Below are 23,828 nucleotides of genomic sequence, written 5' to 3'. Positions count from 1 at the left end.
AACTGACATGAAGATATAACGCGTAGACAGAAGTTGCTGCACAAACCAAATCTCTTTTGTAAAATGATGAATTTTTGATTCATTAACATTTTTGTTTTTCCATCATTTTGAGGAACTCCAAAAAGAGAGAAATTCTGAAAATTGTCTGCAAGTGAGTTTATTGTGAACATATTAAATTAATAAAATCCTTTTTCGTGAAAAGTCATGATAAAAAAGTGAGACCATTGAAAATAGCATGGCAAATATTGTGGTGAATCTTTACATGAAAATGCCAAAGATTCAAGAGATTCATGGTTACACATCTAGAATTTGGAGCTGTTTAAAATAAAATTCTTCCCATTCTAATCAACAAATGCTCGAGCTCAGTTCTTTAACTGTGTTTAATATACTCTTTCATAATTAAATGAGTTCATAAAGCTCAGAAACGTAAAAACAACCTGCTAACTTATTACTGATCAATCAACTGTGTTACCAAATTGAAATCATTCAGTTGTTTTTAAAATTTCAACAAAACTCGGGCGGAATCAAAATTTCTTTTGCTTTTTCTACATTTTTCTATAATTGAACACACAGCTGCTATTCTTCTTTTTCTGACCCGTTTTGTCCACACAAGCTCAAATATATTAGTGTCTCATGTATACACCGACATCCCTCTCTTCTTTTCTTTTATTGAAATCAAACGTTGTTCTTCTCTCCAGCAGAAAAGAGTTACTCTTGAGTTGCTATGATACCAATGCAACTCGCACTCGTCCAGCTTTTTTTCTGTTCTTCTTCATTTATATTTTCCTACTATTCTTCTGCTTCCTCCTACTCTTATTTGACATCTGAGTTTTACCCGGTTATTCTTTTTCTCTGGAAAAACCAGTGGATTGCCAAAACACGCACATTCAATTTCTTCTTATTAAAGTCAATTTATCTCAATAACAACTACACTTTCTCTGACAACCGCAACAAGAATATTTTTCAGGCTAAAGTCGCCAAAGCAATTTTCAAGTTTCTGATCCACACTAAAGATCCGGAGTAAGCACATTATGGATGATTTATGGGATAATCACGGAGTAAGTCATTTCTCATTTCAATTTTGAAATTTTTATTATATTTCGAAAAAAAAACAACTGTTTTATAATGCATCCGATAAAATTGTTATTAAGATACACCAACAGGAACAGTACGAACCAAAGAAATCTGTTGATCAAGCTCATTCATCATGTGCAGAAGATGTGTTCAAGTATTGCAATGGTGAGTTAGCTGTCATATTTTTTTTAAATCTATGCAGACCTTATGAATGCAGTTATCTGCCTGCAAATAGTATCAAATGCCTGAGAAACCTAAAATGCCTAAAAATAGTTTTTATATGAATTGAACTAGAGTGAGCTCACTTAGAGCTAATGTTTTTGTTAAAAATAACCGGTAGTGGTGTTTTCTTAAAAAAAACTTAAAGTAACCATGAAAAGAATAATTACTACCAATATGCAATTTTCAGAGGTACAACAAAGTATGCTTGCCATGCATTACACACATCAAGATCAGTTATCCAAATACTCCCAAACGTGGGGTGGACTGCGACCGATGGAATTGAATGAAATAGATGAAACAGGATCATTGTCAGCGGCTACTAAGACAATTATTTCTAGTCCAGCAGAAATAGCCCTGTCTGAAAAGCATGATATTTTGGAATTACCGAAACACATGCTGGGTATGGTTGGTTGCAATAAAAAAGGAGAACGACATAATACAGATAAAAAGGTAAAAGATTATTCAAAAAATCATGAATGACCAGAGATTTTTAGGAAGGCAATGCCGATAACTCCAAAATTTTGTTGACTACTTCTTTTCAAATCGGTGCTCCTCCAAGTGCTTTCAATCCGTCCTCTCCAGCAGCTCATTTTTCTTCTAATGTAATGGAAGAAAAATTTAATGAGCTTGATGATAATGGTTCTGTAAACTCGAATAAGTTGCAATTATTGCCTCAGATCAAGAAAAAACAAAAAACCAGAGACACGGTAAATTAATTGAAAAATAATACTTGTCAACATGTTTTGAAGTTTAGATTTGTAAGATTCCGAAGATTGATGCTCATCAGATTTCCGATAAAGAACCATGCGTTCTGAGAATGGCAAACAATAAGAATAACTTGAGTATTAATGATGATGGAAAGCACGTGACCGTAACTGGGCTTGGTGTCCAAAACGACAGTATACTCGATTCAAAAAATGTCACAGATGGTCCATGGGTTTCTGTTTATGAAGACCTATGGATGGCTACAACACCAAAAGATGGATATATGGAAGAGAACAAGCAACATCCTTTGGATATAACCAATGAGCTAGAGTTTCTAAGCTCAAAAAACAATCTCAGCGTGTTAGTTTGCAACCTGGATTCCTCTGTGCCTAATGACTTGGAGCGACACGAGTACATAGATAAAATGGTAAGGAGCTGTACAAAACCAATCTGAATCTATACTTATAATTTCAGGAGCCTTATATTCAACCGAACTTGTTCCCAATTCAGGACAACCAACAACCAAATGCTCAAAACTTGCCGTTTGCACGTTTGGAATTGGAAAGCTATTTCGAACAAAATCGGAAGTCAACTGATTCTAAAAAATCTGAAAAAGTTGCTGATTCCTGTAAAGATGATGTAGACGACATCAAAACCCATGATTCAAATGCTGCTGCAGCAATCTCTCCTTCATCAATCAGTGCTAGATTTGAGTTAGACAGCACATCCCTCTTGGACAGTTCAGAACTGGACACACAATTTTCTGATTATGTCTCAGAAATTGCCGACGAAAAAGAAGATTCATTCGATGGACAGAAAAATCCAATGGATTTTGATAGATGTTTTGAAGAAATTGATAGAGTGAACAAAGTTGGAGGGATAAAAGACGATGAGAAATACTTGGAGCTTTCGGATCACAACTGTAAAACTGGTTCCACTGCGGAGACTGGGGAAACTTTCAATTCTACAGCAACTACTGTAAGTTTAAATCAGGTGAGTGCTTTTTGTGATATACAAGGCTGAACTGAATGAACTTCTAAAAACATAGATTTATTAATAGTATCTTGTTCAAAACTTCCAATTTTGGCATATGGACTTGATAAAATTTTGGTTTGAACAAAAAGCTAATAGTGCGTTCTGAAGAGAAACAAAGTATTAAAAAGCATGTTCTCCGAATTCTAACTATATTCTTTTTCAGGCAGAGCAGATGACGCCTCTGCTTCACTGCAACACAGATAGTCTTTGTTTCTCAGGTCCTTTGATAGTTGAAGATTTTGCTCAAACATCAGTCAAAGATAATACAGATGATCTTCATTTCTCAGGCCCTTTGATAATGGAACACGCCCAAACAGAAGTCAAAAATAATACAAATTATCTTTGTTTCTCAGGCCCTTTGATACGGGAACATTTTGAGCAAGCAGAAGTCAAAGAATTCGTGCAAACAGATGCTGAAGATTTTGAGCGCATGGAAGAAGAAGATGCTGGCCAAATAGAAGATGAAAACAAAATTGATCTGGATTCGCTATTCAAATTAATCAAAGATGATATTTCCAAATTCGCTGCAAATATAATCAGGAAAAAACTTGAGAATCCAAAGTTAAGGACAATTGAGGAACCCAAATTGTTGCGTGAAAACACGTCTTTGACGTTCTTATTCGGAGATACCATAGAAGGGTTAGCAAAAGAGTACTGTGCTCCCGTGGTAGAGTTTAAAAAATGTTAGTTTACAGTTCCGTTTCTGATGTTTTGAAACAAATTTGATATTGCAGTGTATTTCGGGGAAGAAGAGTTTGCTGTGACAAAACTGGTCAAAACGGCATGGAAAAAAAAGAAATCGGCTACTACCATGTACTATCGACAATTTCTCAATTATTTTTGGGCTGTGACGACGTTCAGCGATATGCGAGATGTGAAGTCAATTGAGGTATGCATTTTATTTTACAGTAGTAACTTGAAAATTTTTATTCCAGGCGTTGACGGAAAAAGAAGCGGCTTTCTTTTATATGGCGGTGTTTTTGTACTATTCACCCGGGCAGTTAAATAACGACTTGTCACTGATTATTTTCGAGCTCACTCTACATTTGGCAACATCTGAAGTCTTTGGAAAACTTAGCGGAATGCGTGCGCAGAAGTTCATAATAAAGCACACCAAATCTAACTGTCCCGAAACCAAAAGCCCGTATTCGAGTGTGAAACAAAAATCATACCATGCTGTCAAATCGTGGAGAAGGTTCACAGACATGAGTGGTTTCTCACCAGGACTCAAATGTTTCAAATGGCTTTGTCGAATCGTTACCGATGAAAAAATTGGACCAATAAACAATGCTCGTGATCGTCTCATAGAATATCATATAAAACTACGAGAAGAAGAGTTCGATACGGAAAAGAAATGTATTGTGAATGATATTCGGAGAGGATATTTTCACCAACCAACCACGTGCGCTTTTCCTGCTCCCGACAATGTGGATCGTCCAACAAATTCGTTTTCTTCGAGAAATATCAAACGACGCTCAAATAATGGAGATCTGATCGGTTCAACACAAAAGAAAACAAAACGTTCATCAAACGTGGACGGATCAGAAGCTACTCGTCCTTCAATATCTTCCGAACAACCACAAAATATGGATCCGGTGAAAATTAAAGTCAGTGTGAAGACAGACACAGGAGTCATTTTTATCCGAAATTGTCACATCGCGATGTCACAGAAACCCAAAAAAGATCCGCCGTGAGTTAAATTTTTTAGACTGAAATAAATAAACATTATTTCCAGTAAAACTCCAACTTTCGCTAAACTGAATGCCGAGATCGAAAAGTTCAACCTGGAACACTAGCTTTCAATTTAAACTTTGAATCGTTTGATATGTTTATACGAGATGATTATGTATATATTGAATTATTTTCAATTGATTGTTCTTTTGTACAAGAAGCTCTTATAATTCTCAGTCACGTCATGTTTTCAGATTCTCAAGACTTGAATAAAGTCATCTCTTGGTTTTACTACATGTCTTTTTTATATTTCTTTTTTTATTGTGTTTATCACTTTCATGTCTATTTTCCTTCATTCTTACAGTTTTAACAAAAATCAATAAAATCATTGGATGGTTTATTGTAATCAAATTTTGGACGGCTTTACAAACTTGGCAGTGAGTCTGGCAATAGTGTCCTCACGTGAAAACATTCCATTCAGTTCCACTTCCTCCTTGCGATTAACTGTCAATAGTGCATCTTGGATATCAGTGGTTCTCATCAGCTTTTTTCCAACTTGCATAGTCTTTAAAAGTTTTTTTTTCATAAAACAATTCAGATTATTGGGGAACTCACAAATGGAGAAAGTGTTGCGTAACGGGCAATAACTTTCTTGGAATCTTCTTCAAATGTTGCTGCCGGAAGTATCTAAATCAAAGATTTTTAGGTTATATGTATAGCTAAGCCAGTATAAACCTTGGTAACCAACCCAGCGGTGTAAGCCTCTTGTGCGGTAAACTTCTCACTGAACATCATCAACGCCGCAGCTTTCTGATGTCCCATAATTCTTGGAAGTGTGTAACTAGAGCATGCTTCAGGGCATACTCCGATATCAGCAAACGGGGTTTGGAAGGTAGCCTTAATTCTCAATATTAGTTTCCAAGTAGATTTTAAAAATATTTACCGTATCAATAGCAATTACAGCGTCCATAACTCCCAGCATAGTAACTGAAACTCCAACAGCGTGTCCGTTCACAAGAGCAATTACTGGTTTGGGAAAATCAATTAAAACGTCGACAAATAGTTTATAACCGTGATGTTCGATTTCACTAAAAATAATGCCATAAGAGTGGATGTTGTATAGTAAAAGACTCACTGCAAAGTTGCCAATTCAGCTGGTGAGAAATCGCTCCCAGCGCAATAGTATTTTCCTTTGCCTAAAATAGTTAACCAATGGAAATCGGTTTATTTTATTTTGGCATACCTCCAGTAAAAACTACAAACGCAATCTCATCATCATCTGCAGCTTCTTTGAAAATTCTACAGAGTTCGAGGAACATCTGGAAACTGATACAGTGGAAATATTTATATTTAAATTCAAAACTCACCACTCGCGTAAGTGCGTTGAACTTTTTTGGGCGATTCAATGTTACCCATAACACATTTTCCTTCCGTTCAGATAAAATGAGGTTGTCTTCCATAGCTTATTCTGAAAGTGCAATGTTACTAATTTTCAATTAAGTGATAAGAGTTAAAGTGAGCGAAGAGACTAAAAAAGCTTGTAACCTTAATAAACGCAGGAAAGTCACAATCGTTGGTCGACCGATTGTACATAAATACTAACCACAATGTAGTCTTGATTGCGGCGGTGACTGATAAGAATCGCATTTTCTTGTTTTGTTTTCTTCTTTCTCCACAGTGAATGTCTTATATGTAGTGTTGAATGTATCTTGAAAACAGAAATATAGAAAATCTAATTTATTGAAGAGAAATGTGGATAAAGAATCTACACAAAAGAAGGGACGGAGCACTGGATGTTGTTCACTTTATTAATGAGCATTTTAAATTGAAAGGGAAGAGGGTGCTAGGTAAGAATAAACGGAAAACGTTTTGGCAGGAGTATGTTTTTCTTTCAAAAAGTAAGTAAAAATCAAATGAGCGGTTTGAATGGAAATAATAGAGTAATAAAAATGAGGAAAGTATTTTTGTGTCATCATCAGAGAAAGTATCACATTGTATGGGGTGGATTATTTAGAAAAGACAAGGAGAAGCGGGAGGCATTTCAGCAGTTATATAGTTTCTAACAAGAAGCAAATCATAATTTTTTGAAAAAAGATACACCAATAAGCTAAAAGAGCAACTGTTGCTTTTAATCTTTGATTCCATTATAAAAAAAACATGAACACAAAATATTATACGTGGTTGAAGTATGACTATTTCAAAATAATATCAAATTAATGGTTACGTCCTTTATGTTTGTTTGGTGGTGGGACGGAACCGTAAGGGCTTGGAACACCCATAGGGCCAAAATGGCCTGGAGGCAGGAATCGTTGTTGTCCTGGTTGCATTTGGAACATTGGTGGTGGTGGGGCAACCCATCCTGGTGGAATGAATGGGGTAGCTGGAGTTGGGGAGGGAGCTTCACCGCGGAGGAATCGAGATAGTTCTTTCTCGGTGTCGACGATCATGACAAGGAATGGACTTCCTGGAACGTGCTCGCCGTGCCATTTCACCTCGACCTACAAATTACAGAGTATTGAATGCGTATCAAAACATGTATCTTACTTGATAATCTCCTGGTTCCTTTGGCTCATATTTGCAATGAATTGTTCTTTCATTCTTCTTCTCACGCTGCATTTCAACATTGAATGCTCCCTTTGGTCCTCGAACACGGACGGTCAACTGACCAGCTCCGGCTCCGCGTGTCTCCACAACGAAGTTAGACTTGAACAGAGAAAGAATTCCATGTTCAACTCCTGGTCCATAAACACGGACCTTTGAAGGATCTGGTGGAAGAGAGACATGAACGACGAATGGACTTCCTTTGACGTGTTCATCATCGTACTTGATAACCAAAGTGTGTTTCCCGATCTCAGCTGGTCTGACACACAGAGCATATGTTCCATCTCTATGGTCATACAGTTCACAGTAAGCTGGCTTGGTTGGTCCCATGCAAAGAGCAGAGAGTTGTCCGGATCCAGCACGACGGGTGTCGATAACTGTCTTGATATTCTCATTGATGATTCCAATTTTCAAAGTAGAAGCGTCAACATCAATAAGATCAGCAAGGTGAGCAGAAGTATCAGCAGAAACAGCGAATGGAGATCCTTTCACGTGTTTTCCATTCCAAAGAATATGCAATTCATAGGTTCCTCCAGTCAATGGGGTGTAAGTCGCCTTGTAGACATTGTGTCCGAGTTGTTGTATTCTAACAGGAATATCTGCTTTGGATCCAAGAAGAGTTGCGGTGATACGTCCTTCTTTGTTGATATCACTTCCATCAATGATGAATTCATTGTGCTCTTTGAGTACAGCTCTGTGAAGACCATCTCCTCTGACCATTATTCTATTGATCTCGTCATCGACACTCGAACCGGAAGACTTTTCACTGAAAGTTATTCATTAGTGAATAAATATTGCAGAATTATTCGTACCGTGTGTGATAGGTGGTTGTGACTGGTGGTGGTACTGGCTCTCTGACAGCACGTGATGTTGTTGGCAAGTCTTCGGCAGACGATCGGGCTCTAACTGGGAATGCGCTCTCGACTGGCAACTCGTTCCAGTACAAATAAATCTCGTACCTAAAATAAAATATTTTTTTATTTTTGTTAAATGGGAAAGCCCAATTGATTTGCAAATCACTTACCTTCCGTGTTGATCTGGGTTGAATCGAACGCGGTATTTTCCCTGTCCCATGTCCTCGACAACCGGTCCATTACCGAGTAGAGCACCCTCGGAATCTCGAACTTCCGCGCGAAGTTTGCCTATAAACGGTGATTTTAATATAGAAATTAGTTTATCTATCAGTTACCGGGTCCGGCTGCCGTCGCGTCGACGTCAAAAGAGTTCGAGTGACCGAGTCTAAGAAGAAGAGTTCCATCACGATCCATATCCAAGTCATTGACAATAACCTTGGTTGGATCAACAACATTCACCAAGAATGGGCTACCAGAGATTGGTCGGTTATTGAAGTCAATGCTCACAGTGTAAGGTCCGGTCTCTTCTGGATAGAATACAACTTCAGATGTTCCATTTGGACGACGCATCACATTGTGATGAATCTTTTGTCTATCTGGACCAGAAACATGAATTTTAAGTCCTCCGTTAGTCTTCTTCGGATCGAAAATAAGAGAAGCTGGCTCGCCAATTTTGATCGATTGATCGACGGCGGCACCATAAACCGCTGGTTTTTCTTGCTCGCTAACCAAAATGGTTTGAGGATATCCTGAAAGTGATTCTGATGAAAATAGTTATTTTCCGAAAGACATACCAGGGAGCTGGAATCCGGCCACCTTGACATTCACTTTGTGTTCTCCAGTTTGATTTGGCAAGAAAGTAATACGGTCTTCGCCTCCTGGCGACTTGAGAGTTTCAGTGCGAAGTGGAGCACCAGATGGGTCAGTGACCTCAACACTAAGTTCTCCGTTTCCAGCATTGCGGCGGTCAACTGAAAAATATTTGGTGAGATACAATTAAATTGTGGTTAGTTACCATTGATAGTGGTGGCATGACGGAGAAGGATTGGGTCAGATAGTCCTCGGACTTGAACATTCTTCACATCAATGACCTCAGTCTTGAATGGAGATCCTGGAACTGGAACGTCACCGAAAGTGACCTCAATAGTGTGAGTTCCGAGGTGTTCTGGAGTGAACTCAACCCAGTAGCTGTCATCTTGTTGCTTGTAACAACGGACTGGAAGTGGTCCTCCTTTTGGATCTGAAAATCGAAATTTGACTATTAGATATTGTAGAAAAAGAGTATTGATGTGAATCTGAAAACTGAAAATTAGCTTAAAACCGACTGACAGAGAAAGATATAACAAAACATGCACATTCAGACAAGCACAGACAAAACATGCAAAACAGAAAATCATTCTGAAATTTCTGAAATAAGATTTTGATTAGAGTTGAAGTATATTAATGTTTTTGCACAGTTTTTGTAGAAGGAAGCTTGGGTATTTGGGATTCGAGGTAGGTTTTGTTCACATTCTCGTTTGGTGTTTACCTGACACCATTACATCAAGTTCACCACGATTTTGTTCAACATTGATCACTTCAAAACGAGCGGTTCTTGCTCGTTGCGCTTTTCTCAAAGCGTCACCAGAAGCTCGTACAGTTCCAAGATGACTGATGAAGACTTCGTATGGTCCTTCTGAAAATGAAAAGTTTGAAAAGGAAATGATGAAGTTGATATCTTACCAGTCAATGGAACACCATCAATTATAACATCAACTTGATGAGGTCCGTCATTTGTTGGGGTGAATGTGCAGAGAAGTTGTCCGGGTTTCATTTTCTTCACAGTGGTTGGAATTGGTTTGTCTCCGTGTCTCACTTCTATTGTTGCAATGGAAGCACCGCTATTAGTGTAGTCAACACTGAACTGTTGTTCTACTCCGACTGGTGCATTTTTCAATCCAATGACTCGCACCGCGGATGGATCCAGAACGTGAATTGGGAATGGTGATCCAGGAATTTGTTCTCCTGCCACCAATATCGACAGCTCATGTTCTCCTTCGACTTTAGGAATCCAGACGGCGGACCACAATGTTTCAGATATTTTCTTCATGTGGACCTCATTATCCTCTCTATCCGGTCCTTCGATGATAACCTCAACTTGAGATTCAACACCGGAGTCAATAAGGATCTTTAGCTCGGTCTGCTCTCCAACAATTTCACGTTTTGGCTCGGAAACCAACTGTGCTCCATTAAGTGGGTCAATCACTGTTTGCATTCTGCGCTCTCCAATCGGTTGATCATCAACAAAAACGTCGATTGAATGAATTCCAACTTCTTTGAAACGAGATGATACTCGGACACCACCATCTGGCAAATCTTCCATTTGAACTGGTAACATTCTACCGGAAGGTTCACGAATCGTGACACGGACTTGGTTTTTGTCATCAGAATTAACTGAAAATTAGATTATTTCTTAAAAGAAATATTCCATAAATTGTTTTACCATCGAATGAGTATTTCTGTCCGGCAAGACATACTGGTGGAAGGGTATGTCTCTCATCCTTGATATTCATTACAAATTCTTCAATGATTTCATGATCCAGATATATTTCCACGAGGTGTTCTCCTAAAAGTTATATAACTCAAAACCTCTGAAACGGAAATCGGTCAGTAATACCAATTTGTGTTGGGATAAACTCGGCATATGCAGATGTCGACGTCTTTTGAATTGTCACAGGAACCATTGATCCGTCAGGAGCTTTAGAACACATAACACACATACATTCAAGACAAAAAAAGACAGGACGACAAAAACCCAATTAGCCAATATTAACCCAAGAATAAGCACTAAGCGTTAAAACCCAGGAGTGTTTTGTTCCCGATTATGCTTGCTCATGAATAGCTGTTAATCTATGATTCAATACTAACCTGTAATAACGACGTTGCAATCCGAAGATTTGTTGATGTTATCAATAGTGAATCCTTTCTTTTGTCCGACTTGAGCAGAGTTCAACTCTCTAGCCAATCCAGTTTTTTCAACTCTTTCCTTGATTTCTGGTGTTTTCTGAAGAACTGTTGTCGTGGTCTGTTTGACTGGAACTGCTTCAAAAGAGTGTTGTGGAGTATGCTTGGCATGTTGAGTAGAAGCCACCGCAGCACCGGTTCCAATTGCAGCTGCTGCTGGAAGTACGACAGCAGCTGGGACGGTGCCGGCTGGGCTGACCGAGCAGATGAGTGGAGAGCCAGGGACACTGATTCCGTTGAATTTCACACTGATTGTATGGTCTTTGGCGTCTTGTGGTGTGAAAGAGACCTTGAATCGGGCTTGACCTTCAGCTTGAACAAAGTTTGGCACATTTCTGTTGTCAACGGAGACAATGATTTCCATATTTCCTGCTCCACTTCTGGCGGCATCTAGAAACAATAATTTTGAGCGAATTAGTCAAAAAATACTACTATGACAAAACGTACCAATGACAAAAGTAGCAGGCTTTCCTACAACAGCATTGGTTGGTGGACTCAAAACGGTCTTTCTGGCATCATAAGCCTTTGCAGTAAATGGAGATCCAGCAATTGGTTCTCCGCCAAGAGTGATGTCAACCAAGTGGTTTCCTACACATTTTGGAACATAGGTGGCAATGTGGAGGGTTTCGTTGTCTTTGCTACGGGTCACATTGACTGGGAGATCATTTCCTTGCGGGTCACGGACTCTCGCTTCTGGTGAGGCTTCGGTATCTGGAAAACGATTATTGTAAAATTAATTTTAGCTTAAAAAATTTCACCATCGGTCAAAATTTGGATTTCGGTCTCCTCATCGACTGGAATTCTCTCAATGCCAGCACCAGTTGCAGTTGCTTGAGTAGTAGCAACGAGTTGGCATATGAATGGTGACCCTAAAAAGTGTCAGTTAGAAACAATTGCTGGCGCACATTTGGATATACCTGGAACTGGCTCATTATTGAAGCGGACAGTGATGGTATGGTCGATATCTTCTTTTGGAACAAAGGAAATGTCGTATTTATGGTGTCCGAGAGCATGGGCCATAGATGGAACACGTCCTTCACACACGGCTACCTCGAGGTTACCGACTCCAGCTTCAGATGCATCAACTGAAAGAAAATGAATTGCTAGACAATTCAAACTCAAATAACTAACCAGTGAAATATACATGTTTGTCCAAAAGTCCCTTTGGAATAGCTCCGACCTTGATCTTAGCTGGATCATAAGCACGGCAAGTGAACGGAGATCCGGTAACTGGCACTCCGCCATATCTCACATCAATCTCGTGATCTCCAACTTGGACTGGAGTGAAGTTGATTTGCATGTGTCCTGGCTCGATTTCGACAATATCAGTTCCAATCTCATTTTTCTTGCTATCTGAAATGAGGCCCAACTAGTTGTGTTGTTTCCTTCTAGTTAGATAGGGCAAACAGTTAAGTAGTTTTTCATGCAAAAGGGAAAGTGGTTCGAGGGAAGGAGCTATTTTTAATTCTAAATTTATTATAAAAAATCTGAAAAAATCTGAAAGTTCTATTGATAATAGTTTAGATGTAAACATACCAAGGACGCGAATCTCAAGTTGATCGTGTCCTGATACCTCAACCACGAGGGAGGACGGTTGTCCAACCCGTGAAAGTGACGGAATCTTGGAAACAGTCGTTTTGGCGGGGAAACGGTAAGATTTGCTCTGAAATTTAGAATAATATTAAGGATGTTTCTTTTTGGGATATTAGGAGAAATATGGGCATGCTTACAATACAAATATAAATATCAAATAGGGGAATTTTAGTACTTACATTTTGGTGTACTGTGTATATAGTTTTGATTGGTTTGAGTACTACTGTTTTAGAGAACTTGAATTGAAGTTAAACACAGTTTGGAATATTCATATCCAACTTTTTAGTCCTGAGACCATTATAAGAAAAAATATTAAATACCTATGAGAAAGACAAGTTTGAAAACCAAAGAACTATTATGTTCTGGGAATAGGACTCCGACTAAATAAGGCAAAAACCAATGAGGGGTACGCAAACCAAAAAAAAACAGTCAACCGGACTATTTAGTGTGATTGAGAATATAATAAAACAACAATACTGTGGAAAGATGCAGTAGAAAGAGACTAATACTATGGAAGAAGTAGAGGATAGGGAGTTATTTTATTGTGTTTGAAAGGGTTCGAAGTTTAAGGTGACCTCAGGACCGATATAAATATTCATAATTGTGCCTAACTTCAATTATTCAACGTCTTTGAGGTAGTACTCTAACTAATCAAAATTTTTCTAAAACAATAGCTAATCTAAAAAAAACAAAAAATGAAGCGGGACAATGTTCCACTATTCAAAGCTCAAACCAAACGTTTTCAGATGTCAAAACAATTTTGGATGTTATATCAATTTTCTTCAGAAGGATAGAAAAGAACACTAAACTACCGGAAGAAACAACAAAAAATGATTTGGAGTTGATGTGACACGTACAAGGTCGTTTTCTTATTTCCGATCTCTACCCCCGTTTTGTCTCCAATCCTTTTATGGGATTATGTTTGCGGACTGATCGCAGGTATGCCTATGCTGAGGGCAAAGAGAGCGCTTTCTAACCGTATAACGACCCTCAAAAAACTGGTGACACCGTAAACAATCACAGGATAAGCATTCCTTGAGAAGAGGAAAATTGGTGCTGTTCACTTCAACTTTCGTGAGTTTATTTCTAACCTGATACATATGATACTGACTCTGATTCTGACGGAATAATTGATAATTGGTATTTGTGGGGATTAATGTATGAAAATACACAAGCAGCCTTTTGCAGAACTATGGATTTTCTGACTCTTCTCCAACTTCTTACAAAAAAAAACCAATGCAGATGGAGTCAAACCGAAATGGGAAATTCGCTCACCTTTTTCTCTTTTTTGAGAGTAGCTCTTTCTTCTTTTTCCCGTTTAGCACGTTCCTTCTCTTCTCTCTTCTTTTCTTTTTCTTGTTCCTTCAATTCTTTTTTGCTCAATGATGGTGATGCAACGGCAGCTACTCCAGCTGGAGCTTCAAGAACAACTGGTGGTGGAAGGGGAGCGTCGACAATGTTCACTTCGAATGGGGAATCTGGAAAAATATTTTTTATTGAAAATAAACTCAATGAAGTTGACTCACGTTTAAGAACTTCCTTGTTGAATGTGATATTGACAGTGTGTGGTCCTTTGGTAGCTGGTGTGAAAGTAACCAAGAATTTGGCAGATCCACTCTCCAACTGGGCAACGTGAGAAGGAATGATGACGCCGTCAGCGTCCTTAATAGCCATTTCCAAATTTCCGAAACCGGCGCGTCCGGCGTCAACTATAAAATACATATTACAATAGTTAGTGTCTCGCATTCACATGTCTGTTTCTCATGACACCATTCCAATTTCTTACCTGTGAACTCAACAGTGTCATTGAGATTTGATTGGTGTGGAATTTCGCCGACAATTATTTCCGCTGCATCATAAGCACGGACAGCGAATGGTGACAGTGGATGTTGAATCTCATTCACATATGCGAACACTTTGTGAGTTCCCACTTCAGTTGGTTTGAATGTGATCTCGTATTTGCTGCTGCTCTTCTTCACTTTAGCGTCAACTTCTAGTTGTGGTCCACCATTAGCTCCAGCTATTGACTTGTTTGCTGGTGCTGAAAAATTACAAACTTAAATTCAAAATATTTTATAATTTTCACTTACGCAAAACGACAATACGTAGAGCGTCTTCCTTTCCTAATTTGAGTCCTTCCAGTTTCACCTCAACCTCCTTTCCTCTTTTAATAACATCATGTTTGCAGACGAATTTGCTTTTACCGAAGTCAAAAGGCTTTCCTTCTTTTCCATCTTTTCTGAATTTGAGAGACATTTTTGGAGTGGTTGCTGGAGTCGACTTTGATGAAGGAACCGGAGAGTGTGGAAGCTCATCAATTGGTCTCAATGGGACTTCTGGAGCCATCGCTGCTTCAACAACGTCATCACGAATTTGTTCGGTGACTGGCTCTTGAATTTCAATTGATGGTTCTGGTTTTCTGGTGAATCCATGTTTGGCGAGAATCTTCTCATCCTCAGATTTGACTCTAAGATACTCTTCAGTTCGGCGCGCTTGTTCGGCTTTGCTGATTTCAATGACTGGTGGAGTTGGATGAGATTGTTCAGCATGTTGATCGGCATTCTTGGCACGGATGTATTCATTCTTGGTCTCTTTCAAATCATCAGATCTCAATGCAATTTCTGGAGCTGGTGGGCATTCTTCGATAGTTCCATATGGGTCTTCTTTAGCACGAGCGTATTGATCACGGACAACAGCTTCTTTACTATCGGAATAAGCAATCTTTGGTGCTGTTGGATACTCTCCAACGACTCCATAATGATCTTCTTTGCCGCGGTTGTAGTTGCTCAACTCATCCTTTCTGTCCGAATAGTCAATTTTTGGAGCTGGTGGGTAAGAGACATTACGTGAAGCATCATAAATGTCATCCTCACGTCCCTTGGCATAAGCTGCACGGGCCGATGATTGATCTTTTTCAGATAGCGCAATAGTTGGCTCCTCTGGATACTTGTGAAGTTTCTCTTGTGGTGGAAGATCATAGATAGACTCCTTTTCGTCAGACCGATGGAGATTTGTCTCCACTGGCTCGAACACTTTCTCCGATTGGGTTCTCAAGAATGTTTGTTTCTGTTCATTGTCATTCACTGGCTCGACATGTCCTTCTGGAGTAGTGGCTCTCTTCTTTGGCACACTTGGTTTCTTGTCGATGTTCTCATATTCGGTGGTTGTCGTGGTTCTAGTTGTCGTGACTTCAGAATATACTGGCTCATATCCTTTGTAGCTGGCGGAAACATGTCCTTCAACTCTTGGCGGTGGCAGATCTGGTTTCTCTGGTTTTCTCTCGTATCGCTCGTACACAGTTGAGTATTCTGGAGAGGTGGATCTCTGCTGTTGTGCAGATGAATAGTATCCGGCTGATGGTGGACGATCTTTCTTATCAAGAGTGTCTCCGAAGTACCGTCTTTCTGGAGTTGATCGGCTATCTCCATACTGTGCAACAGTGTATCCAAGAGTGTTTTTGTGGTCTCTTTCTAGTTGTGCTCTTCGCTGCTCACGTTCTTCCTCATCAGCTAACGGATCCATTCTCTCCACTTTTTTCAGTCGTTCGTTTGTATCAAATGGAGTATCCATTCCTTGAATTGGAGAAAGTGGAGTCTCGCTGATATGGGAATGAGCCACACTGGATGTTCTTGCTGGAGATGGTGATCTGTATGTTGTTCGTTTCTCAACAAATTCTCTTTCGTATCCAGGTGGAGATGGAGAACGGGCAATACGTTCGGCAAACTGTTGGGTTCTGAAATTTTCAACATTTCAATTGATTTACATAAAACTTATTTCTGGATCAGGAGCTAGAACAAGCAACAGATATACATATAGTAAAATACAAGCACTGTACCTGACACTGCCGTATGAGGTGTTGGATGCTCCTCTCGGTGGCGATGGTGACCGGTGAGTAGTGCGAGTGATAGTTTCAGTGATTTGAGTAGATCTGTAAAGAAAAGTTGATAAGAAACGTGAGGAAAAAACTATTGTTTTTTTGGAATGGTTACTACAAGAAGTGACAACGCAAATCAAATTGATTGTTGACACCAGTTAGCAAAAGAGAGGAAAAATAAATGATGATTTGAAAGACACATGCATAGACAGACAAGGGTTGGAAAAACGCCTAATTTGTTGTGTGTCACTAGAAGAGGACAATCGTGTTTCGAATTTACCTTAAACCAGTTGGCGACGGAGTTCTATGAATGACTGTTGTTGTCTCGCGAATATTGCGATTTCTTGAAGGATCACTTGGTGATAGTGTGCGTTCTACATCACTGTTGGAGCCATACACTCTGTCATAGACGGTCGAAGCGCTCCAGTCACGGTGTGGAGACTGGGAGAAAGCATTTCGAGATGGCGATGGGGCATAGGACTGAAATTTCTGTAATGAGGACTAAATGAATTTAGGGATTAGTACCGATTGCCATGGTTTGTCAGCTTTTCTGGATTCTCTGAGCAACTGTGGACTTCTGAGCATTGTCTCTTCACTACGTTGACGAGCATGTTGCAGGAGTGTTGGAGAAGTTGGACTTCTGGCAGATAATGGAGATCGAGCTGTTTCACGGAATGCTCCTGAGATTGATGATGTTCCTCCTGAATTTTATACATTCATTTTCACAATTAGTCGTTTGGAAATCTGCGTTTCTTTTACCCTATCATTCCATCATTTTGAAAATTGTTTCTCTTTCAACGATTTTCATCGAATTATGATAAATAATTCAGTCCAAACCATGCCAAAATTTTTGCGCAAGAGATTAAACCAAGTGTAAGTATTGCTAAACAAGAAAGGATGTAGTATCCGGTTTACACTTTTTACTGTTTCATTTCCTCCCGCTCAATCACGTACAATTGACCTTTGTTTGTGTCTTCCCTAATGTTTCATAGCGGAAAGAAAAAAGTTCATACGGCATGTCAATCTATGGCCAATGCGTCCGTTCGCTACTGAGAATCTTAGAGAACAAACCTGCTGAAATGGCGGTCGAAACAGCGGTCGGCGTCAAATTGGCGTGAATTTGCTGACCTACTTGTTTTGGCAAAATCTCCACTTTGATCGGACAGCCTGCAATTAATAAACAATGAAGTGAAAAAGAGGTCGTCTTTACTCTCGCAACACTGTCAGTTTTATGCCTCATCGTTAACTTGGACTTTTTCTATTCAAAGAATCAACAACCACTGAAAAATGTTTCGATGGCAGCGTGATAATCTGACAGGATTAGTAGCGTATACAAAATGAATGCTTGTTTATTGCATTGCTGACAGTACAAAATAAAATGGAATACAAAACTGGAAAAGGTTTCTCACCATGAACTTGCTCTCCATTGAATGTAACATCAATGACATATGTACCAGCGTGCTGAGGGATGAATGTTACTAAGCATCTGCAAAAATTGAAAAATTATTTTCATTAAGAATAATGAAAAAAACTACCTTCCAGCCCCTTGCATTTGCACATTATTCGGTACTCTTCCTTGATTCACCGAAATCTCGAGTTGTCCTTTTCCAGCTTCCACAGCATCAACTGCAGGAATCACATACAATTGAGAATAGTAACTAGGCTTGTCTGGTCTATTAGCCACTGTATCCTCTTGGACATGAACATCTTCATGATGGCCGTCACTCATCACCCCTCACCACACACCGCTCTACTAATTAGTGAGCGGTATATGCCTATATTTTCCTCTGTAGAATATAGTAGCTGACTAGTTAGTTGGGAGAAATAGTTTTCAGGAACTGAACTTTGAAGACGGAATGAAAGAAAGTAGTGAAAGGAGGTAAACGGGAAATAGGGGGAAGTTGAATGTAATTCGTTTTTAACCAGACCGACTGACAGGCTATCAGAATTGGAATACGAACTGAACTGCGTAGTTGTGTTGTATACGCGCTACTGCTTCGGAAAATTTTTCGCGCTTTTCTCCTTACCACAACGCCTACTCTTTTACAATTCTCTCTCACTTCTTTCATGCCTCTATTTCCCTCGTTTTTCAACTTACCATAGAACTGTACTGGCTGATTTGGCGATCCACCACCCAACGGTTCCAGGCGAACTTTCTCGGTTGCGTAACCTGCAAAAGGTTTTGTTTAGTTCACATGATAACGATTAAGTTTATCAACATTAGAAGAGAGATAGAAAAGAAAACACATATCAAATTACGAGTTGGTTTTAAAGAACTGAAAGGTATAATAGTAAACGATGATGTGATGATGTTGAGAAAGGTTTTCGCTTTTCAGATATCTAGCTTACCGGCAACTGAAAGTGGTGATCCGTCAACTTTTCTTCCTGCAATCCAGACAGTCAAATGATGTTCTCCAACTTGTTCAATCTGATATTCTGCAGTATACTTTCCAGCGGTTCTTGGAATTATTCGAATTGGAAATTCTCTGTTATCGGGACCAACAATTTTTGCTTGGATATCACTCAATTCCAGTCCTTCTCCAGTTATATCAAAATGTGCAATACGGCTGACCGGTGCTCTAACAAGTCCTGGTCCGGAGAGCTCTGAGTAGTAGGACATGGTTCTGAAATAAGCGGGTTTCTGTTTCACATATGTTATTTTATTGTTTTCTTTGCTTCGATTTTTCTGAATTACTCAACACGCAACACTGGAGGAAAAATGCGGCAAATGAGTAATAAAAACACAGAAAACAAAGCAAAACGCATATGTGTCTATCTTCTTCTCAATTTTTTGTCTTGTGTGTACGCGTTTCGTGTTTGATGGCAAATGTTTCGAGTAGTTTGTACATACCTTTCCATTTCCTGTCGTCTTTCACCGCGATCCTCAACTGGCAATTTCCATGGACTTCCCGAAACGTGTTCCCCATTGAACCTCATTTCGATAGTGTGGGTGATAGACTAAAATAAAAAAGGATATACGGAATTTTTTCCATAGACTAGTTGTGGCAGCTCAATATTATAGTCTCGTCCCACTGTTTATTATCTGACATGAGTTTTAAAAAATGAATTTACCTGTGTTGGTGTGAAAATAGCCATATACTGTCGGCTGCCAAGTTCTCGAACTCGACATGGCACTCGGCCGCCATTGATCATAATTTCAAGATTGCCGGATCCGGCTGCAGATGCGTCAACTGAAAAAAAAGTTGGTTGAATTCCAAAAGTTTTGAAAATGTATCGGTTTGCCAAATCAAATATATGAAGTCTATAAAACTCGCGCAAACTACCAACAATACCAACAAATAGTGAAAAAGTCGGGAATCGAAAATCGGGTAGAGGAACAAAATTGTTTGGAAGAAAAGAAGACAATTTTCGATGAGACACGGCGCAATCCACACAAACAACAACTATTCTTGTCTTACTATTATTACCATCGGAGTTTGGAGTAACTATGAACTGTGGAAAATATAAAAGAGGAACCATATGACATTGTGCACTTTTTTCTAGTGTCTGTATACCTCACATTCCGACTTTGAAGTTGGTTGCATTCGCAAACATGTGCTGTGGCGCGGGACGTTTTTTTGAGAAAGGGTGAGTTACTTGGCAGAAAGGTTATCATCATTGGTAAACAGAAGATTTGAATTCGCGCATTTCTTTGTTTATTTGTTTTAAAATTGAAATTTTTTCAAAGAAAAACTTTTATCGGGAGTAGAAAAAAGTAGATATTTACTTTACGTATGGTTTTTCAAAAAATGATTGTCTGAGCCATGCTACCGTTGACTACCTCACATGGCAGATAACCAAGGCAGAAAAAAAATAACTGGTATATATGAAGTTGTTTTTAAAAGAACTGACGGACGAACGGGGAAAATATTCTTGTAGGAATTTTCGTTTTTCTGAAATGTACAATAACCAAAACTAACAATGCCATCAACAGAAACGAGGAACAATGTAAAAACTGATTTCGCTCTGAATTCAACAAGAGAAAAGCATACAGTGTTCCAGGGGAGTGCCGCTCAAATTGAAAAGTAAGAGAATGCCGTCGGGGCACAAATCAACCTCTGCCACTCAAACGAGCAAGTTAGTAAGGATACAAAAAACGACTTCGTCTCTCGTTCTCTCTATTCCTCACATTTTGCCTCCTCTCAACTTCAAAGGTAAACAAATATTGTATAACTGAATGAGCATCTCTTGACTTCCCGCAAACTCTAGTCCCATCGTCACTTTTTTATTCTCAACCCCGTGGAACGTGTAACCAACCGGTCGTATAAGTGAAGTTCGGCATTCTGATCTATTTTCAAGTGTACCAGTGATCTTTTAGAATCAATACACTCCAAATTTGAGCATGAGTATAGAATTGAATATGATGTAGAGTGTAGGTAAAAAATGAATAAAAACCAGAGTCGTTTGTATGCTGTTGGACTGCGGGATATGTATTCCCCTGTGTCGATTATGATGGAAAAGAGGTAAAGAGTGAGTTTTACGTTCTCCGCAGAGGGCACAATTATAGTGGGAAATAGAAAAGTCGAACTGGTATGTTTATTATGTACTAGTTGTTTTCCTCTCCGTTTCCAAACTGTTATCTCTTTTTCCCTCATGATTTTTACAACTTTCAAATAAACCATGAGAAAGTCAGAGAGTGTTCGACTTTTAGCTGACAATGCTTTCCCTTGTTTTCCTCTCGTTCAACCTCTTGTTCTACCTCCGAAGTTACGCAAATCGAAAATGTGGGTCAGCGAATTGACATGTCGTCATAAATGTTTGTCTCTGACCGTTTGTTAGTTGTCTACTGTCTCTTCAACCCGCCAAAATGACCAAAGGAATGACTAATATTCGCGGAGAAGCAAGGAAATTTGTCAAATTGTTGGGTTTTTTAAAGATCCTATCTAATCTCAGAATGCTGGCAGGAGATTGGATGGATAGAAGGAACTCGTGATTTAGTGCTGAATTCAAAAAGAATCTGAGAAGAAGGAAAAGAAGACAGAAGTGACTAACGAAAAGGAGAGATTTTAGAATCTAAACAAAATGCGATTTTCAAATAACTGGATTACAGTAACTATTTCATTTTCATATTTTCTTCCCAACATCTGTTACATTCTACAAGTTTTTAATAGCCTACAAGTTTTAGATTGGTGACATGAACTCACTTTCAAACGAGTGGTCTGTGTTCAATTTTGTCGGAGAAATCCTGCGCGGCATGTTCCTGACGTGCACAAGATCTGGAGCTCCGACATTGCACGCAAACGGAGCGTCTGGTACTCGCTGGTCCGCCAGCATCACATCCACACTATGTTCGCCTGGAATTAACAAGTTAAGGTACAAATGTCTAGACAAGTCATCTGGTTACATTATGATGGTACTACAAAAAAATTATACAAAAACACTTCAGATAGACAAAAAATGAAACAGTGGACGAGTAGGGTGGTCTAATCAAAATCGGTAAATCGGCGTATTGTCATCAACAAATAATCGATGATCGGCAAGGAACGACAACAATTCGACGACGTCGTCGGAAGAAGGAGGAGGAAAAAGATGGAAAGAGACAAACGGGGGAAAACGAAGAGTTTTCGGGGCCATCTTCTTCTGTCGAGACGATGGCGAGAAGAAGGACACCATAGGGAGAGATATTGACCGATAACATTAGGCGTAATGTCGATTACCCCCCACCACATACACACCGGTGTGCGGTTTCCTTCTTCTTCTTGTTGTTCATTCCTTTAAACCTACTCCACTCACTGATTGTACATTTATATGATAGAAGAAAATGTGGGTGCAAACTAACTATCAGTAAAGTGACTAACGTGGCTTTCCTAAGGGTTTAGATAGGACGCAGGAATGGTGGAATAGTGGGCGACCCCCCATGTCACTTTCAATAAAGCTTGTTCTTATCAATTTTAAAAAGTGGTCTGCCAAAAAAAGTTAACGACAGGAAGTTTGTTCTGTTCAAAACTTAAAGACTTTATAAGAATGGTTATTAGGCGTGAAAAAGATGGAATGATACAGATTAAAATTGGCGAATGACAAATAATGAAACCTTCGAAAACAAAAACATACACACAATCAAGTGAACAGGTTTACAACAATGCAGGAATGCGGTCACCCGCCCTCAATCCTTACCAATGCTGAAAATTGATTGTGTGTAAGTACTTTATTTTTGTTTGAATTCACATTCAGAAAGGAAATCAATTGAATGAAGAAAGAAGATATCGAGGGGTTGATTTGGCTTTCAGGCTAATTGACTAAATGTAAACCACACCCAATCGAAGGAAAAGATGGACAAGTTGGCCAAAGGAAATAAGTGGTCGGGTATTGAAACGCCAGATAGGTTATGTAGATAACAATAGGTGTTAGTTTCTTTGTATGATAAGGGTAGAGAGTAATAGTAAAAAGGTTTGAAATGGAGTACGTCTAAAGCGAAAAGAGCAATAAAAATATTTGTTACTAATGTTTAAAATTGTTTATCAAAATTATTGCACTGTTTGTTGAGGTAAAATGAAATCAAGTTTTATTTTTTAGTGGTAATAGAGAAAAAAGGTCAGGAAACTACTGGGAGAGTCAGATGAAAATCAGATGAGAGGAAAGAAGATATGTTTCTTATTGTGAATAAACGAAGGAGACAAGCAGAACAAATCAAATTTAGGTTTTTTCCCTTCTATGCATATACACATATCTTGAGACAAACCTGGTTCTTTCGGCGTCCATTCGATTTGAAACGTGACATCATCTAACGTGACAACCTTGGCAGGGAAGGTTTCTCCAGATGGTGCTAAAACTTAAAAATCATAGAACATTCAACAAATGGATAGACTTAAAATTAACGTACCCACATAACAAAAACATTGATACATTGAAGAACAGAAAAGACGAAGACCAGTTGACGAAGACGAACACAGACATTGAGTTTGGTTTTCTTTCCGTTATCGTTTTGGTTTCAGATTATTTTCAATGATTTTTCTCTCTTTTTAAAGTTTTGGGAAAGAATCATGCATAATTTTGTTTTAATAGTGAAAGGAAAATGATATTTGGAAAAGTGTGATAACGCCAGTTGTTAGTATTGTCACATGTAACATATAATTAGTGAGGGGAACACTAAAATACCTGTAACATGAGCAGTGATATCTTTAGCATCTGCTCCAACAGCATGAACCATGAATGAGGCAGTTTTTCCAACAGAAGCTGATCTCAAGTTTTCTCCGTAT

The 23,828-nt window shown here is 38.9% G+C and overlaps 3 protein-coding genes across 3 annotated transcripts; 2 read left to right on the top strand and 1 right to left on the bottom strand.

Moving 5' to 3' along the window:
• Positions 1-1,031: 1,031 nt before the first annotated feature.
• GCK72_023291 (uncharacterized protein) lies at positions 1,032-4,832 on the top strand (the record flags this gene model as incomplete). The annotated part of the gene is made up of 10 exons (XM_053735325.1): positions 1,032-1,058; positions 1,152-1,239; positions 1,484-1,746; positions 1,791-2,003; positions 2,051-2,428; positions 2,476-2,994; positions 3,200-3,719; positions 3,771-3,925; positions 3,972-4,726; positions 4,772-4,832. The coding sequence occupies 10 exons, from the start codon at positions 1,032-1,034 to the stop codon at positions 4,830-4,832; spliced, it is 2,979 nt and encodes a 992-aa protein (XP_053578891.1).
• A 281-nt stretch (positions 4,833-5,113) lies between these two features.
• GCK72_023290 (uncharacterized protein) lies at positions 5,114-6,167 on the bottom strand (the record flags this gene model as incomplete). The annotated part of the gene is made up of 7 exons (XM_003106682.2): positions 5,114-5,272; positions 5,323-5,394; positions 5,443-5,604; positions 5,651-5,795; positions 5,843-5,903; positions 5,951-6,026; positions 6,075-6,167. 7 exons carry the CDS (start codon positions 6,165-6,167, stop codon positions 5,114-5,116), a joined length of 768 nt encoding a protein of 255 aa, XP_003106730.1.
• A 1,321-nt stretch (positions 6,168-7,488) lies between these two features.
• Positions 7,489-8,142, top strand: GCK72_023289 (uncharacterized protein; the record flags this gene model as incomplete). Its single annotated transcript, XM_053735324.1, has 1 exon — positions 7,489-8,142. The coding sequence occupies one exon, from the start codon at positions 7,489-7,491 to the stop codon at positions 8,140-8,142; it is 654 nt and encodes a 217-aa protein (XP_053578890.1).
• Between the last annotated feature and the right edge of the window lie 15,686 nt (positions 8,143-23,828).

Source organism: Caenorhabditis remanei, chromosome X (assembly GCF_010183535.1).
Source record: "Caenorhabditis remanei strain PX506 chromosome X, whole genome shotgun sequence".
Lineage (NCBI taxonomy): Eukaryota > Metazoa > Nematoda > Chromadorea > Rhabditida > Rhabditidae > Caenorhabditis > Caenorhabditis remanei.
This window is presented reverse-complemented; position numbering and strand designations above follow the sequence as displayed.